Here is an 18,428-nt window from a genome sequence, read left to right as displayed (position 1 = left end):
TGGAGAACTAGAGAACCACCCACCACCTTTACACACCTCCCTAAAAACCTATAACCTCTGTCAACAGTTATGCAGTTTATAGAGCTGGCCATTACAAAAATAGCTCTAGAGCTGTGAGTCGAATTGGATTCTACTCATTCTGTCAAGAACATTCAATTCCAGCTTGGCTGGAGTCTAGCCATGAGCATGCATTGAGCAAGCACTGAAATAAAATGGCAGCAAGAGAAGATAGATGTTTTGGTAGTCAGCTTCACTCACCAGAAACTAATACCAGTGGATGGATTCATGGAAAGGCACTCAGAGCAAATTGCACCTTATTGTCTTCCGCAGTTCGATATATGTGCTTATGTACATTAAATAAAAGAGGATTGCATGCTTGGGGGCCTTGTTTTCTTGCCTAGTGTTCTGTTGTGTTCTGTATAATAATAGCTTCTAACAGGATCACAGAGGGATTTTAAGTGCCTCTCATATTGTACTATTTGAGTCATGCCATCTTTTCTGCCTCTCTTTCTACTATGCTTTGCTTCGGCGCAACAAGTGACCTACTCCACTCCATAGGCTACTTAAGGAGGATCAAGCCGTTGTCATGGAAATACCTGAAGCTTTTTTCTCTCTTGCTCAGAGCACTAGAAAAATCCCCAGGGCTAGGACTCTCTCCAGTAAAGAAAACCTGTCAATTTGCACTCAGATTATTACACACGCTGCTGCAGAAAAGACAAAGAGATGATCGCCTAGGAGCCACTACACTCAGAGGGTCTTTCTTCCCTTTCTTTGTCTCATGCTCATGCCCATAGGAACCCAACAGCAATAAGATTTTTTTTGTATAATATTTCTGTTTCTTTTGTAGTTGTTTCTCCTAGACAATAACAAGATCAGTCACAGAAAGTAGTCTTCTGATGCCCAGCTTTGTTCCCAGGAATCTCTTAAATATGTGACCATTTTGAATCCAACTTTAAGGACCTTCTCTGTACTGATGCTGTAAATAGGTGTTATCCTTTATTATCTAGGCCACAGATGTCTTCAGTTTCCTTTTAGTAGCTACTGTTTCTTGGTAATTCAAAAGAAATCATCATTAACTCCCCATCAATCAATAACTCTTGATCAGTAAAATGAGTCTAGGTTTCCAGGTCCTTCATGAGAAAGGTTTATTGGTGCCATTTGCTGCTTTTTTTGGACTCTCACCAATAAGTGATTGAAATAAATCAGTTGCCTGTGGCTGAACACTATGTCTGGTGATTGTAACTCTTCTATTTAATGAAACCTATCATGCTGAGCTTAATTTACTGATCTCATTTGCCGGCGCTTGTCAGAGTCACCAGCAACAATCAGAAATGAGCTACATTTAGAGCATTTGCTGGACAGCATTAACAACTCAATGCTTCAACATCAAAACAAATGAATGGTTGATAGCAAAGGTAAATCATGTACGGTAGACCTTCAAACCCTGATACGTGGTGTAAGAGCTGAGCCACTAGTGCCCCCATCTGTCAGAAATCAGCCATTGAGCAACAGAGACCTTGTTTTTAGACCTTGATTGAAAAGAAAAGTAAGTTTTATTAGGTTGTGAAGAGTAGGCTGTTGTACAGTTTGAAGGGAAACAAAAGGAATTTTGTTGTGGTTTAGTTGGACGCCAGGGTCTGGTCCACCCAGGCACGGAGCTCAGTGACCCGAGCATATGCAGCAGGAGTGGTGGTGGAGCAAGTACTGCTGCCCCAGGACACGATGCCCACCAGAGTCCATACACTACCCTTCTGACACACCAGAGGACCACCAGAGTCACCCTGCAGAAAGAGGGGAAAAAAGAACGAATAAGAAATCAAAACTGACTGGAAATATGCACATTGCGCATCTATCGTTTCTGTAAGAAAGGGTCAGTGGTATGATAACAGTGCTATGTTATCTTTTTAATCTGTTGTGTAAACAGATTCATCCAGCCATTTTCTTTTTTTTTTTTTTTTGTTAGAAAACCGTCTTTACCTTATTTTTTCATTTTCTGCATTTCTGTTATTAATAAATAATAACAGGACTAAGTAAAAGTCAGCTGCATGTTTCTCACCATGCAAGAAGAAGCTCCATCAGCCCCAGCGCAGATCATGACGTCACTGACGTTGCTTCCCCAGTGTTTCTTGCAGTCTTCGTTAGAGAGCAGAGGCAGAGCAGCCTGCTGCAGCTTATCAGGAGTAAACATAGCTAAGGAAAAGAGGAGACAAGAGCAGAAAAAAATGTTTTTCCTTTACATTTTACTTTATGTCCTTTTATAATTAGTGAACAATTGCACCCATTGTGAACACTACGTAGTATGCTCTGAAATAGCTGTACATCAGCTCAGCGTTATCATGCTCAGTGGCAAGAATCGACAGGTGGAGTTTAAATCCATCCGGAAGTGAGATGGGGAGAAATGATGGCACACCATTTATTCTATTATTAAACAGTGTTAATTGGTCAGGACAGACTTCATCTAGCCTCTTAGTGTCAGCGCAAAACTAAAGCAGGCATTTTTTTTCTTTTTACAAAATTAAATTGGGGAAAAGAGGGAATTGTATGATTTTGATTTCTGATTGATGAACGTTTGCTTAAATGCATGAGTGTATTTGCCAAGTATTTGTTAATACATTATGTTATTTTTTTGCTAAATTATTATTTGTTTACAGTGGCTCAACAGGAGTAAACAGTCGTAGTAAATAGTAATAAATAGTAGTAATATTATTAATTAATAATAATGAGTACAAAATGGCTGCACAATGGTATTGGAATTATATTGCATCACATTTGTCTCTTGTGAGCTTAAAAAGTATCATTATTTGGCAAGAGATGTGTGAATTTACTGATGTATTTCTTTGTACTGCGGAGGAGCACAGTTTTTACATGTGTTACTAATCTCAAAGTTCTGCATGCATACATATTATTATATATTTTAATTTGTATTGCTTATCTGAAACAGCACATAAGTCTCATATTGGAGCTTCCCTACAGTAATGTGTTCAATCTCACCATTATGACGGGTCAGGCCCCATCCAGTGGTCACACATTTCATGCCTGGGGCGAACACATCACTGCTTTCAGCCAGACATACAGGGGAGACAGTGGTTTCGATAGAGGCAGGGGAGGCCAGCTTAATCAGAGCAATGTCATTGTTGATAGTGCTGGGGTTCCAGTTGGGATGCGTGAAAACCTGCATTGGATTTTTTTGATTTGTTCTGTCAGATATATTTATGATTCAGAAGAACATTGAATAAAAGAACAAAATCCAAAAAAAAGAAGCACCTTAAGCCATTTGACATTTATCATCTTAATAAGCTACATCAGCTTAAAATTGAGCTCTGTAGTTGAGAATTTAATTATAATTGGTCTTAAAGAGTTTTCAGCTTATTTACAGTGGTGTGACAGTCAGAGACCACCCTTGATGATTCAGTTTTCTGTGGAAACCACTAACAATGTGGGGAAAACATCACTCATACTCGTAATGCTGATATATTTAATCTGACACTGACATTAATCAGTTTTATATTACGACCATTTTAAGTGGAGATTTTATAAATGAATAGGGGGTCTACAAAAGATACTGGTTTAATGATAACATTGTTAATATTACCTATCCACTCTTTTCCTGAAGCAGATCTTTAGATTTTCTCTTTTAGTATTTACCTTGCTCACTCTCAGGGTCTGAATTTTCTCTCCACTCTTGCCTTTGTCATGCTCTCCAAGGATCACACGATGACTAGTTCTGTAAATATAACAGGTACAAGAACCATACCATTTTAAGCACACATAGGGCTTTCATTCATTTGGTTTTTCAGCCCAGACATCAAAAGTATTAAAAAAAAAATATATCCACTTTTAACTACTTTAAGGTGCCCTCATTGTGAAGACAAGTGTTCTACACACTCTCCATGGAGAAGAAGAAAAGCAATGTTGACTCTGTGCAGCCAATGGCCTAAAGCAACCCTGTTTAATGCCAAGTATAAATATAAGTGACGATGCTCAATGCCAATATATGTCAAATGCACACGTATGCGTGTGTGTGTGTGTCTGTGTGTGTGTGCGTGTGTGTGTGTATGTGTGTGTGCTTGTAAGTCATACCTGACATTGCAGTGGGCAGCCGTCACCACCCAGTTCTCATTGATCAGAGAAGCACCACAGAAGTGAAATCCAGTGAAATCCTGTAATTCATAAGTAGTGGTGTGATACGTGAAATCACGCATGGGCTGAGACCTTCACTTCCACAACTGAGGTAAATCTTATAAAGCAAAAACGTCTGGCAATGTCTCACAATGTACAGAGGTGTGCAGAGTTTTAGCACCCATGGTGTAATGTGCAAATAAATACACAAACTCTCAAGAGAACACACTGCATTAACACTATTTTGATTAACATACAGAGGTCAGCCAAAATATTAGAACTACAAAGGGCACCTATGTGTTAAGTGGAGATGATAAAATGCACAATGAGTTATAGAAACAAGGTGGCCATTTTAATGTTTTTTGCTGGTTGGTGTAAGATTAATTCTAGGGTTTGAGTTTGGTTTAGGTAACCCCAGGTTCTTAAGCAAGACGCCTAACATTAAAATAAATTATAATCATATTCACAGATAATGAATGAATGAATGGATGATAATCATATTTATTGCATGCGCTGTTTAGCTTTGTCTGTCAAATGTAGTAAATGAGGCGGCATGTTGGCGCTGCAGGTAGTGTCGCAATCATACAGATCCGGGGACCTGGAGGTTGTGGGTTCAAGTCCCACTCCTGGTGACAGTCTGTGAGGAGTTTGGTGTGTTCTCACAGTGTCTGCAATGGTTTCCTCTGGGTGCTCCGGTTTCCTCCCACGGCCCAAAAACACACGTTGGTAGGTGGATTGGCGACTCAAAAAGTGTCCGTAGGTGTGAGTGAATGTGTGAGTGTGAGTCGCCCTGTGAAGGACAGGCGCCCCCTCCATGGTGTGCCCAATGATTCTAGGTAGGCTCCTGACCCACCATGACCCTGAACTGGATAAGCGGTTACAGATAATGAATGAATGAATGTAGTAAATATAAATATATAATAAAATAAATAAAATTGTTGTGTTTACATCAAGGCATATTAAATAATTTTCCACAACATTAAACTAATCAAATGATAAAATTTACAAAATATTTAATTTTATTATTTATTAATAATAAAAATAATAATAATTCAATAAATTATTATTTATTTAATTTTTAAAAATTTCATTTGCTCTAAGGCGAGGATATCTCAACCTAATATTAAAACAGGGTGTTCAAACATTTTACATATATTTCTATCCCTAGCTTGCACTGACTTTTGACCAGTCCTGAGCAATGTTGATGTTACTATGAGTTGGAATGAAACTGAATGTCATTGCTTAAGCTTCAGACCTGCAGAGACACCTGCCACGGCCAAGAGTGAGGAACTGCCTCTTCACCGTTCACAATACGAGCATAGCCTGTCACCACAGGGGTGATAGCAGGTACCCCACAACCTAGAGAGAGAGAGAGAGAGAGAGAGAGAGAGAGGTTTATTCTGTTTGTCATGAAATGCTTATCAGAATCAGGCTTTGCTGGCCAAGAATATTTGTGAATACAATGTATGTGTCTAATTCCTCAACAGCTCACAGTGCACAGTAACATACAATCAGCATTTCAATGTAAAGCAGCACAGACACTATAACCTGAGTATTATCTCAAAAACACACATACATTTATTGTATTTGTAAATTGTGGGGACATTACATAGACTCTCATTTACTCTTTTATCATTCATTCATTCATTATCTGTAACCGCTTTTTCCAATTCAGAGTTGCGGTGGGTCCAGAGCCTACCTGGAATCATTGGGCGCAAGGCAGGAACACACCCTGGAGGGGGCGCCAGTCCTTCACAGGGCAACACACAAACATTCGCTCACACACTCACACCTACGGACACTTTCGAGTCGCCAATTCACTTACTAATCTGTGTTTTTGGACTGTGGGAGGAAACCGGAGCACCCGGAGGAAACCCACGCAGACACGGGGAGAACACACAAAAACTCCTCACAGACAGTCACCCGGAGTGGGAATCGAACCCACAACCTCCCTGGAGCTGTGTGACTGTGACACTATCTGCTGTGCCACCGTGCCGCCCATTTACTCTTTTACCAAACTTAAAAATTTTTCCCCACAAGCAAGTCGCAATATGAGTTTATAAAGTGTTGCTAAACATTTAGTCAAATAAAAAAATCAAATATTTCAATTCTGTTTTTTATTAAAATAAATAAATAAATAATAATAATAATAATACTGCTGCGGCTACTACTACTACTACTACTTCTACTACAAATAATAAAAACAGGTTATTCAAATGGTGGGCACATGAAATCACTCACCGTAGGCTGCGCTGACCAAGGCCAGGCAGGATACTAACCACAGGAAAGCCATGTCTGTGTATCTGACCACTAAGGAATGCAGTGGCCTTATTTAAGTCTTTTGCATAACCACACTCTTACCAATGCGCTGCTCTAAACCCAACACGTCACTCAGAATAGGAAATCCAGCGTCGGCTGTGTCTCACCTGTGGCTAGTCTCCTAATTCTCACCAATTTTCCTAACCGGTTCCCTCTTTTGGTCCAATATCAGACACTGACCTTCACTGAAATAAGCAGGCACATACAGCACTGTTTAAAATTTTGGGCACCAGAGATTTGAAAAGCTATTTATCTGAGCAGTAAGTGTTTATTTGCTAAAACAAACAAACAAACAAGCAACAAATAACACCCAGCATTAGAAATAACATTATTCCAATAAGGGTGATATTCTGTGTTTGAATTGTTGGTTTAACTAATCTCATGGCAGTCCGTATTATTAGAGGTTATCATCAAATACCTAGTTAATAAATAATGATTTTAAATAAGTGTGCTGTTGATTTAACAAATTCATGCAATCAAGGCGAATCTGAACAAAACATTGTTCTTCAAACTCACTCTCACCTACTACTTTGTAGAAAATAAATATTATCTTATATTTCTTATTTGTTTCATATCATTATTATTTTGTATTTACTGTGATTATATATAACTTTATACAAGCATCACTCTTACTGAGAAAGCATTAGTTTACATATATATAATAATCTTAGGTGCCTAAGATGAGCACAGTACTGTATATGATTCATAAAATACATAGAAGCTGATTTTTACCCTTGCATGCTGTTTTAATTCTAGTCAAAACAGAAAACAAACAATAATTTTTTACTTATTAAAACAAATCTGATATTTTTACATGTAAAATGTATGTATAAATTTAGTTTATACATGTTTATCACTGTTTCTTCACTTTTCATTTCAGTTGCATATAATAATTTGGGCACCAAAGACAATAATTGATTCAGTTTTTAAAGCTGATCTGTGGAAATTTTACACAATAGAATACTTAAAACCCCAATGACCAATCACGACGCTTTAACTCAATTAACCAACTAAAACCGACTTATTTTGGAATGTGTTATAGATTTCAGCTTCAGAATCTATGTTTATATGGTTAGTTTTGTCCACATTCAAGACATATAAGTGCTGTCTCATGATTAATACATGATTGTGAGGGGTTGTTTCATGAAGATGTATTATAAGTGAAATAATATCATGGCTATGCATTTCTGCTTTGAAACTGCCGTTTACCAAAGGCAAGCTCAAAAACGGATTCCAACAGGCAGGGTTTATTATATCACAAACCTGCAGGGTTTATTTAAATATTTTGTCTTTTATATATTATATTAAATAACTTCTGAATATGAATTAGTTTTTTGGATCTGTCTGAGAAAGTATTTAAAAACATGAAAGTGTATTCTTATCCTAACTTTTATAATAATAATCAACATTAAAATATAAAAAATCAGCATATGTACTATCTATACAATTTTCATCACATAGGATGTAACTCTTCATCTAAAGACGTGACACTTTAATTTCTGAATGTCTGTTCAGTATAGATTCTGCTTTGGGTTTATATGGAACCATTTAGTGATGACCAGTAGACACTGACACGAAACACTAGGTGGCACTATTTGGAACGTGAACTTCAAATCTGCATTTAGTGTAGGGGGGAAATTTTCTGTTGTCTTAAAGCATTGTTTCCGGTCACAATGCTAAAAGTGTTTAGGCTGAGACTGATCTAAATAAAAAAAAATACATGCACTTTAACAAGCTACTAATTTTCAATGATAACATTATAACAACTTATAATTCAGCAAAGTTAATTACAGAGTTGGATTTATATTTTAAATAATCCTATCACAGTCATTACATATATTGACTCTGGGACTGGTATTTTAATAAATATTATCAGCATCAAGACATTTTCCCTTTTTCATGAAAGGATTTATCTTGAATTCCAGCACACTGAAATAAAAGTACTGTCAATATTTAAAATTCCTACGGGAATGTCCTGCTCAGTGGAGTGGACTTCCACAGTCCAAAGGATTAAAAGTTGGCTAGAGTTTGGTATATATGTGTGTGTGTGTGTGTGTGTGTGTGTGTGTGTGTGTGTGTGTGTGTGTGATAATTCAACATAAATCTTAACCTCATTATATCTGTTGTTCTTTTTATACAGTGATTTGCTGTGATTTTTCCATAAAATCTAGAAAATACACACACCTACACACACACACATAGACATAGAGAGAGTGAGAGAAAGACAGAAAGATATAAATAGAGATGCACATACGCTGTGATTAACACATATAATGATAATATTGCAGTATAAAAATATCCAGATGTTGGTGATTTACTTCTGCTTGAGTCACACCTGTCCTCTGGGTGCCTTGCCTTCATTAACAGTCTATGGTAAAAAAAATAATCTTTACCTAACTTTAAAGAACAGACAAACACCAGATACCTTTAATGTCTGGAGTCTTTCTGATGCATAGATAATGAAGAAATCTTTTAAGTAGAGTTTGTAAAGTTACTTTCTCAGATTCTGAGCGGTTCACTACTCATTCAGTGTCTGTAACCGCTTATTCAGTTCAGGGTCGCGGTAGGTCCGAAGCCTACCCAGATACATTGGGCACAATGCGGGAACACACCCTTGAGGGGCCACCAGTCCTTCGCAGGGTGACATACACTCACACCTATGGACACATTTGAGTAGCCAATCCCACTACCAAAGCATTGCTTCTACCTAAAGCTGGATTTTGGATTTTCATTTTGTGTTGACTATTTTTTTATGTACTAATAGAAATGGTCCCGGGGCGGCTCGATGGCGCAGCAGGTAGTGTCACAGTCACACAGCTTCAGGAGCTTGGAGGTTGTGGGTTCGTTTCCCGCTCCGGGTGACTGTCTGTGAGGAGTTGATGTGTTCTCCCTGTGTCCGCATGGGTTTCCTCCGGGTGCTCCAGTTTCCTCCCACAGTCCAAAAACACACGTTGGTAGGTGGATTGGCGACTCAAAAGTGTCCGTAGGTGTGAGTGTGTGAGTGAATGTGTGAGTGTGTGTGTGTGTGTGTCTGTGTTGCCCTGTGAAGGACCGGCGCCCCCTCCAGGGTGTATTCCTGCCTTGCACCCAATGATTCCAGGTAGGCTCTGGACCCACCGCGACCCTGAACTGGATAAGTGGTTAAAGATAATGAATGACTGAATGAAATGGTCCCAAAATCATTTGAAACCTAATCCATTATCTCCTACCCTTTTTTTTTTTCATTTTGGCAGGTTTTTCTCTTGACCGCAAACATAACTGCATTCAATGTATTGTATATTGCTACATTTTAGAAGTGGCATTAGCTGTGGTATATTTAGATTAAGCTTAGTCTTTTCCCTATTGTTGAGAGAGGTGTAGAACTAATGAATCTGAAAGACTTCACAACAATTATATCACCTAAATGAATGATTATTTTCAGTAAAAGCCCTACTAATCAATTCAGAGCAAAATTTCCACATCATAAGGTCAAATATATGAGGCGTAGGTGTGCTGTAATAAAAGGAACCCAACTCACAGACACAAGCTCAGATAGTTTAAAAGAAAAAATGTATTTCAGATATAATTTATGAGACAATCTGACAAATAATACAGTGAGAGGATTAATACACCCAGATATGAGCTATGATGGGTAATTTTGCATTTGCAAATGTGGTATATGAGCAAATATTTTTGATGCCCCTTAAACTGAGTGAATTCTCTTTCAAGGTGTACTGATAATGAGCAGGGGCATTAAATTGTGTACACCTTGAATAATCACAATCGATAGGCATTTGGGAATTCGGTTCTCTGGAGCAGCTGCACATGAGCTTAAGGTCCCCATGCACAATGAAATGCACCAGATAGAGGGTATTAAGACCCTTAGCAATGGGCTATAGAATAGTGGAACTGCCTTTTCTGCAGTGATGAATCATCCAATTAGTCATCCAAACATGCCATACAAATATTGTCATGGTTGAATGCATCTACATCTGGTCTATAAGACTAAAGTAAATTGAAAACAGGGAGAGTTTACCTAAAAATAGCTGCTTCACAAGACATATTGGAGGATCAACTCTCCCTTTGCCCATATACTGCAACGTTTGGCCATATATGCAAGTATGCATATAATTTAAAAAATTAAAATAAATTCAGCACATTTTATTTATTTATTTTTACACTCTCAGATAAAAAGGTACAGTAGAGTTACATTATCGTCACTAAAGATACAGACAGTATTGATGGAACTTTCAAGGCAATGTTTTCAGTGGGAAAACACTGTTCTCTCGTTTGTTTATGTTCAGAAGCTCTGTGTCTTTTAAGGTGGAATGATATGTTTGTACATGGCTGAAGTTTAACTTGTCTGCCAAATTTAGAGTTCAATCCATCTACAGCAAAAATAAGCCAATCTTACCCTCCTATGGAGCAGGTATAGAGCAATACCCTAACCTCAGTTTATGGTTTTCAACATTTGAAGGTCTTAAAAATCTTCAGATGCTGTTTCTCTGCTGTGGGCAGAGAGAGAAAGCCTAGCATACCGGACTAAGGTCCTTAGTTTTCTACCAATTTACAGACACTGTTAAACATGTGTAAACATATTAGACCAGTTTATAGCACATAAACAGACTGGAGATCTAGCAAATGGAGAGGAAACATCCTCAGAATTTTATAAAAAGTCTTGTTTTAATTAAAATCATGAACGTGAATCCAGAAGGACAGGTGAATATTTGTACGCTTTTATTATAGAACTGTGTAAAATAAAAGTCCCGAATGAAACTGGGCATAAGAAATTATCACAGCTTTAAAATTTACAAGTAATAAAGAATGTGGTACAATTATGTACTATAACTAGAAGGTACCATCACAGTGACAGAGTGTATTCATTCTTTATTGTTCATCTTATTGACAGTTTAAAGGAAAAATGAAAAGATCTAGCCTTAGAGATCTGGTGTTTGGATGAAGATGGTGCTGGAGAACATTGTCTAATTTGTTGGACACAACTGGGATGAGATGTATTCTATCCTAGTGTAATATGGATCTGTTTTATTAAATTTGTACTGATTAGAAGTACCCTATTATCTAAAGGTACTAAACCAATTTGTCCAAGACTTTTTAAGAAAACTTTCTTTACACCGTTACATCATTCTTTCCAATTGAATTCCATTATGTAGGAATGTTATCCTATCCCTGCTGAGAGTTTTTGAAAATGCATCACAGCAATTCTTTATGCTTCTCATGCACATCCATCTGGTCTTGGGAGTTTCAACACTTATTCTCATGGTAAATATACTTTTAGAATGTGTTCAATGACTTTGTCTCTATCTAACCTCTCTGTTCTCTGCCATTGTTAAAAGAAGTCTATCAAAAACCAACATTTCAATACTCTAACAATGTGGAATTGAAAACCCATCCACTGTTATCTGTTCGAAGATAATTGCTCAGACTATGTCCACCTGTTTTCAGTGTTATCCTCCTAAGATTTGCTCCAATGTTTTGCTCCAATTTCCATATATTTCCATGCATTGCCTTTAAACCTATCGTTTTGGACCTTATGCATATTTTTTGCATAATATATGGGCACAAAAGTCTGATTTATATTAAAACTGCTCCAGAAGATTTAGTACATTTAGACCTTAGTGTCTAACATCCCACCGTGCTCCCATTCTCAGCCTTTTGAGCCTACACTCATCAATGGCTCCACCTTCATATAACATTTTCTATATAAGCAAATTAAATGCTTGCTTCTTCCTGACCTACTTCTACAAAGAGCCATCCACATGGACATTGCAAAGTCTTTCGTCCCACACATTTTCCTACGCTAAATGTATTTCTAGCCCATTTTGTCACTCTTTTGTGAGCTGTACTCAGAGGTAACACTTTGTCAGTAAAATCTGTTAAATTTTTGACTTAATAATTCTAACATAATTAAATTTGTTACATTTGGTACAGCACAACTTTTATCCCAGTAGTTCTTTCCAACTCAGTGAGCTGAATCAGTCACTTCCTACATCTCCATCCAACACTCCTCACTGCTTCAGGAGTTGTCTATATAGCTTAGTCTCATAAATATGAAAGAACACCCACAGCTTTCTTTTAACTGACTTTGATGACTCTTCTATTATCACCATATTTCTGAGTTGGATGTTTTTCTTACAGCCCATGGCTGTATGATATAGCGTAAGAGAAATGATGTGATCAAAGAATCACACAGTTTTAGGATGTATTTGGGGTGCTGCCATTACAAATGTCACTGTTTTATTAAGAATCACTTATGCAAAATTAGTCATCGGTTTAAAAAAAATCCAAAACCCTCTAATTGTATTGACAGAGGTAAAGTCACAAAAAATGAATGCTATCACACTTTTACCACTTTTCCCCAATCCCTGGATATTACAAATGTATAGTGCTTCATTTTGGATTCTTGGATGCCCAAGACAACTAACCTGCTCTTGCAATACAGTTACTGTAAATTCACCCATGTTAAATCAACACTATTAGTTAACTTAACACTGGGAGTGTTAAAATATTACACTAACAGTGTTAATTTAACACTAATAGTCTTGATTTAACACGGGTGAATTTACTGTGTGTAAGGATACCAAGAATTAGGCGGCGTAGTTGAAAATGCGAACACAGGTTTTGTATTCATCATGGTGGATTTAAGAATATCTCCAAATTCAAAAAGCAATGACATGCTTAAATTAAAATTTGCATATTAAATCAATTTCTAGATTCTATGCTAAAAAAAGTGCGTGTGAGAGTGAGAGAGACAGAGAGAGAGAGAGAGAGAGAGAGAGAGAGAGAGAGAATATTTCACTTCCTAGGCACAAAAGGAACACATACATAACTATAAAAATCTATATTTTATGTTCTAGCACAAATGTACTGTCTATATATGTTTTAATGCATGTCCCAACATGTAGTTTAGACTTTTAGAACTCTGACAAGACTATAGACTAGATTTTAGAACATTGCTCTGAATAATTGTCAGGTACTAAAATTGGATGGTTAGTTCTGGATCACACCTCAATTCCAACTCATTCCAAAGGTACTGAAAGGAATTGCATGGCTCCAGAGAACACAGTAACATTACTTACCAGTCCATGGTTTGCAGGATTGATGCCCTACTTGCAGTCTTTTGGCCTTGGGCACAGTGTTTTTAGGCTCATGAGAAGATGCTCCAGAGTGGCCAGTTTTGTGTCATGGTTTTCGATGACGATACTAAGTAAATACATGGAAACTCTGAGGGATGTGATTAAGTATGATCAAACTCCTCTCCTCTGGTCTTGCTTTGCCTTTATTGACACAGTCTGCAGTAAGATACATCTCTTTCCCTGTGTGCTTCGATTGCAGTAATGAGCTTATTAATGGCTGAAGAAGCCGGTTCAAGTGAGGTTTGTCTTTCTGGCAGAGATACTTTTTATTTTCTTAACACAGTAAATACAGCTTGAACTTCTTAACATATAGCTCCAAACACACACAATGCCTTCATATATTTGTGGAAAGTTTTTTTTAAATAAAGACTTCTAAAAAGATGAAGAGAAACTACTCCTTTTGCAAAAGGAAACGAAATGCCAAATGCAAAATAAAAAAAACCAGTATGAATAGGGTTCCTTCATAGACAACAGAAACAAAATTAAAAATCTATAATAATCTAGTATTACTTTATTTTTTATAAATAAAACAAAAAATGTGGCTCTATATATATATATATATATATATATATATGTATGTGTGTGTGTGTGTGTGTGTGTGTGTGTGGTATAATTTGTATGTTATATTTCATCAACATAATCAAGGAAGAGGCTCTTGGAAACATTTCTACTTTCATTCTTAGAAATAAAGCTTAACAGAAAAGAAAGTAGAGCTTGAGGCTTAAATGAACCCCTTTATTGGCTACTCAATAGCTGCAACAGCATCCATGCTACCATTGTCACCTGCCTTCTACTCTAGGGTGAACACACACACACACACACACACACACACACACACCAACCAACATAACGATCTAACATGAACCATGCTTATTGTACAGCTCCCAAACATCCACATGCTAAACCTGCAAATTCAGCAGTGCTCATTGGCTGTAGCCCGCTCAGGAACCTTAACTCACACCCTAGTATTTTAAGTCCTTGCGATCTGGCCAGCTGCCTCAATATGCATGAGAAAACTGCAGGTGTGTACTGGGAAAGACTGCCAGATGAGCAGCCCAAGTCAAGGTTTCTGCTGAATGCATGGAATCACGTATTTCATCACAATGACCTTTCCTTAAGTCTGGTGCCTCCAAAAGTAAAACATACTTATGCTGCAAGCAACAGATCTGTAGAACAATATGCACTTTAATTGCCCACTGATGTGAGGGTAGGGTTAGCCCACAGAAATTCACTCCAGAGAAAGTTTAACTAGACTTGAAAATTGTTGGTCACCATTTTTGTACACTCTTTTATTCTTAGACAGCTACAAAAGTATAGGAATTACAATAAGGGAAGCCCCAGGAGCAAACATTCTCTTTTAACATTCAAACAAACATAGAAAGATGCAACAATTCCTTAAAAAAGGTTTAAAAAGTAATTAATATTGATAAGTGAAGTGGTGTAGAAGAAAACATCACTGTCCTTGCAGTGGTCTGGAGCACTGGATTAAGAGTTCAAGGGTCCTGCTTGGGCTGGAACACCATGCTTTACAGGAGTCACTCGGCAAGACGCCTAATGCTACATAAATGTTTGCATCATGCTCTTTATAATTCATTCATTCATTCATTCATTGTCTGTAACTGCTTATCCAGTTGGTGGGTGGGTTGGAGCCTACCCAGAAACACTGGGAGCCAGGCTGCTCTTTATAATACAAATATTAAAAAAGATACATTTTTCATAGACGTTTGAAAACCAGAATAAATGCTTGGACACATTTCATTGAATGACTTTTTACATTACATTATGACATTAATATGACATTATATGACAATAATAATCTTCGATTTTATCAATAACACGAGAAGATGATCAAAAAACAAATTGCAACTTATTGACATATCATCTCATTGATCTTTACTTATAAAGTGTATGGTTAAACTGTGCTCTGTAGGTGAAAGCTAAAGCAGGTAAAGTAGGTTGGGTCTATGAAGAATGGAAAGTTTCAATTCAGTGCCAGTGGATTTTTTTTTATATCTTGTGGGGGAAAAATGTGCTCACTCTTTTGCAAGGTGTACACTATCCCACAGGCTGGAGATAAGATATGAGGGCTAGGGACTGGTGGTAGGTATATAATGCCCTCAGAGTCAGGACAGTCATTCAGTTGAAAACATGGCCTTCCTCTGGATCCTCTCCTGCCTTGCCTTCATCGGCACAGCCTATGGTAAGAACTTGAGAGATATTCTAATGTTGCTAAAAGATTATGTGGATTTTATAATAGAGATGTTTATTCCAAAATACTGTTCAGTGGCACAATTTAAATGTTTCACTTGGTAGAAACTGGTCAACATTTATTTACTGACTGAGGTGTATATTTCTCACAGGCTGTGGAGTTCCTGCAATCCCTCCAATCATCTCTGGCTACTCCAGGATTGTGAATGGTGAGGAGGCAGTGCCCCACTCCTGGCCCTGGCAGGTGTCTCTGCAGGTATGAATCAATATTGAGTCACATATATTTAAACATAAAATTGAATAGACCGTTCCTTTCTGTGAAGATAAGCACCATTCTACTGATCCTTTAAACACGAAGGTCCAAAAAGGTTTTGAAGAACCAACTGTGGTTCCCTAGGTTGTCTTTACACGTATGACATTTTAAAAATTAATTTTAAAAATACCTCTAGTTCTATACTAATTACTATTAACACATTCCCTAAGATCATGAGATCAATCCAATTAAAATTTAGGAGCCTTAATTTCTAAAAGCAGAGTGTTTGCATGATTTAATAAATACATGGACAACAGCACTAAAGGATGAATATAATCAGAGGCTTGTACTATCCAAACATTCATTACTTGGAGAGTTGTGTAGTAGAATTTTGCAATTTAAGTGTACAAAAAATCTTTACATTTTACAGGACTACACTGGCTTCCACTTCTGTGGTGGCTCCCTGGTCAATGAGTGGTGGGTTGTGACTGCTGCCCACTGCAATGTGAAGTGAGTCTAAACATTTTTTGCTCCCAAACCTGTTCAGTAAGAGAACCTAATATTTTTATGTTGATATAATGTACCAACTAACTTTAATGTCTTACAGAACTTCCCACCGTGTGATCCTGGGAGAGCATGACCGTTCATCCAATGCTGAACCCATTCAGACCATGACAGTTGGCAGAGTATGAATTACAAATGTTGACGGAATTATTTGAATTATAGCATTGGGGAAATTAATAATATTTTAAATTTAATTATAGATAGATACAAATATATATTTTTGTATATTGTTGTGTATTAATTTTTGCCTGGTTTAATTAACTTAATAAAACTCTATTTAAATTCCACATCAGGTTTTCAAGCACCCCAAGTACAATAGTTTCACTATCAACAATGACATCCTCCTGATCAAGCTGGCCTCCCCTGCTCAGCTGAATCCTCGTGTGTCCCCTGTTTGTGTGGCTGAGACCACTGACAACTTCCCCGGTGGCATGAAGTGTGTGACCTCTGGATGGGGCCTGACCAGATACAATGGTACCATTCTACACTTTCTTTGGCATCCATTTACTTTTGCACTAGAGCTATAAGGCTAAGGAATTATGATTAACAGCTACACAAATGAAAACAATTGAAGTTTCAAGATGGCTGCAAAAATATTATTTATATGTCATGTCAGTTTTTCTGATGCTGAGCATATTGGTGATGATTTAGGAATGTATTTCATTTATAGGAATCTTATTGGTGAAAAAAAAACTTATTTTGTAATAACATTAGCACTGTAGCTTCAAAACAAAAAATAACAAGAATTCAAATACACATTGTCTGATCAGATTAGATTTTCTTATTATAAACATTAAAATTAACAGCTAATATTTCCTATTACAGTTTCCCTCAGAAAATACATTGTATGGAAAAGTTTGCAGACACTTGCTTTTCCAGTAAATAGGAAGTTGTGGTACCTGACTAAATCGAACATTTGTTTGGTTAGGAATAAAATGCACTCAAATCCTGTCATTTAAATGGCTGTTTTTCTGTACTGTGTACCAGCTCCTGACACCCCCGCCCTGCTCCAGCAGGCCACTCTGCCTCTGCTGACAAATGACGACTGCAAGCGTTACTGGGGCTCTAAGATCTCTGACTTGATGATCTGTGCTGGAGCATCTGGAGCTTCGTCATGCATGGTAGGCCATCAGATCTAGAAAAATACAAATCAAAACAACCTTAAATTAGATTTTAGCATGAACTAGAAGGCTTTCGTGGTCCTTGCTATACCTATGCTGCTGTAACAACGTTAATTTCCCTGCTGTGGCACTATTAAAGAATTCTAATAGCTTTTTACTGGGGTGTGAGCAGGGTCATCTTTAAGGAAGATTATTGCATTCTGCTCTTACAAGTCTCGTTCTGACAAGTCTTACACTCATGTTTACAAGTTATCATTTTCTGCTTAGATCTGACTGAAAAGACATTTCTATGTGTTATTCAGGGTGACTCAGGTGGTCCTCTGGTGTGTCAGAAGGCAGGAGCTTGGACCTTGGTTGGTATCGTTTCTTGGGGCAGTGGCACATGCACCCCTACCACACCTGGAGTGTATGCTCGGGTCACTGAACTCCGTGCCTGGATGGACCAGACCATTGCTGCTAATTAAGGCATCTTAACTCATGTCCATTCAACATCAATAAAATGCCTTGATATCTTAATATCCATTCTACTATTTTCTTGTATTTTGCAAATCAGAAAAGAGCTTTTAATGCTACAAACACAAATCAAAACAATCAAATACTAATTCATAGCTCAATGCTGGCTTTAATACTGCTCTAAAAGGGAAAGAATTTTTCACTTAATAATAATGTAGGCTGTTAATATGGGATTAAGACCAGTTATAAGCTGAGTCA

General features: G+C 37.4%; 2 protein-coding genes across 2 annotated transcripts; one reads left to right on the top strand and one right to left on the bottom strand.

Moving 5' to 3' along the window:
• Nucleotides 1–1,569: 1,569 nt before the first annotated feature.
• On the bottom strand, nt 1,570–6,412 carry LOC136677727 (chymotrypsin B-like). The gene is made up of 7 exons (XM_066655327.1): nt 6,361–6,412; nt 5,375–5,478; nt 4,081–4,160; nt 3,646–3,724; nt 2,992–3,172; nt 2,057–2,190; nt 1,570–1,781 (listed from the first exon to the last, which is right to left on the bottom strand). The coding sequence occupies exons 1-7, from the start codon at nt 6,410–6,412 to the stop codon at nt 1,620–1,622; spliced, it is 792 nt and encodes a 263-aa protein (XP_066511424.1). The 3' UTR covers nt 1,570–1,619.
• A 9,307-nt stretch (nt 6,413–15,719) lies between these two features.
• On the top strand, nt 15,720–18,181 carry LOC136677728 (chymotrypsin A-like). Its single transcript, XM_066655328.1, has 7 exons — nt 15,720–15,771; nt 15,932–16,035; nt 16,463–16,542; nt 16,640–16,718; nt 16,890–17,070; nt 17,584–17,717; nt 18,020–18,181. Exons 1-7 carry the CDS (start codon nt 15,720–15,722, stop codon nt 18,179–18,181), a joined length of 792 nt encoding a protein of 263 aa, XP_066511425.1.
• The last annotated feature ends 247 nt before the right edge of the window (nt 18,182–18,428 follow it).

This window comes from Hoplias malabaricus, chromosome Y (genome assembly GCF_029633855.1).
Source record: "Hoplias malabaricus isolate fHopMal1 chromosome Y, fHopMal1.hap1, whole genome shotgun sequence".
NCBI classification, from domain to species: Eukaryota; Metazoa; Chordata; class Actinopteri; order Characiformes; family Erythrinidae; genus Hoplias; species Hoplias malabaricus.
This window is presented reverse-complemented; position numbering and strand designations above follow the sequence as displayed.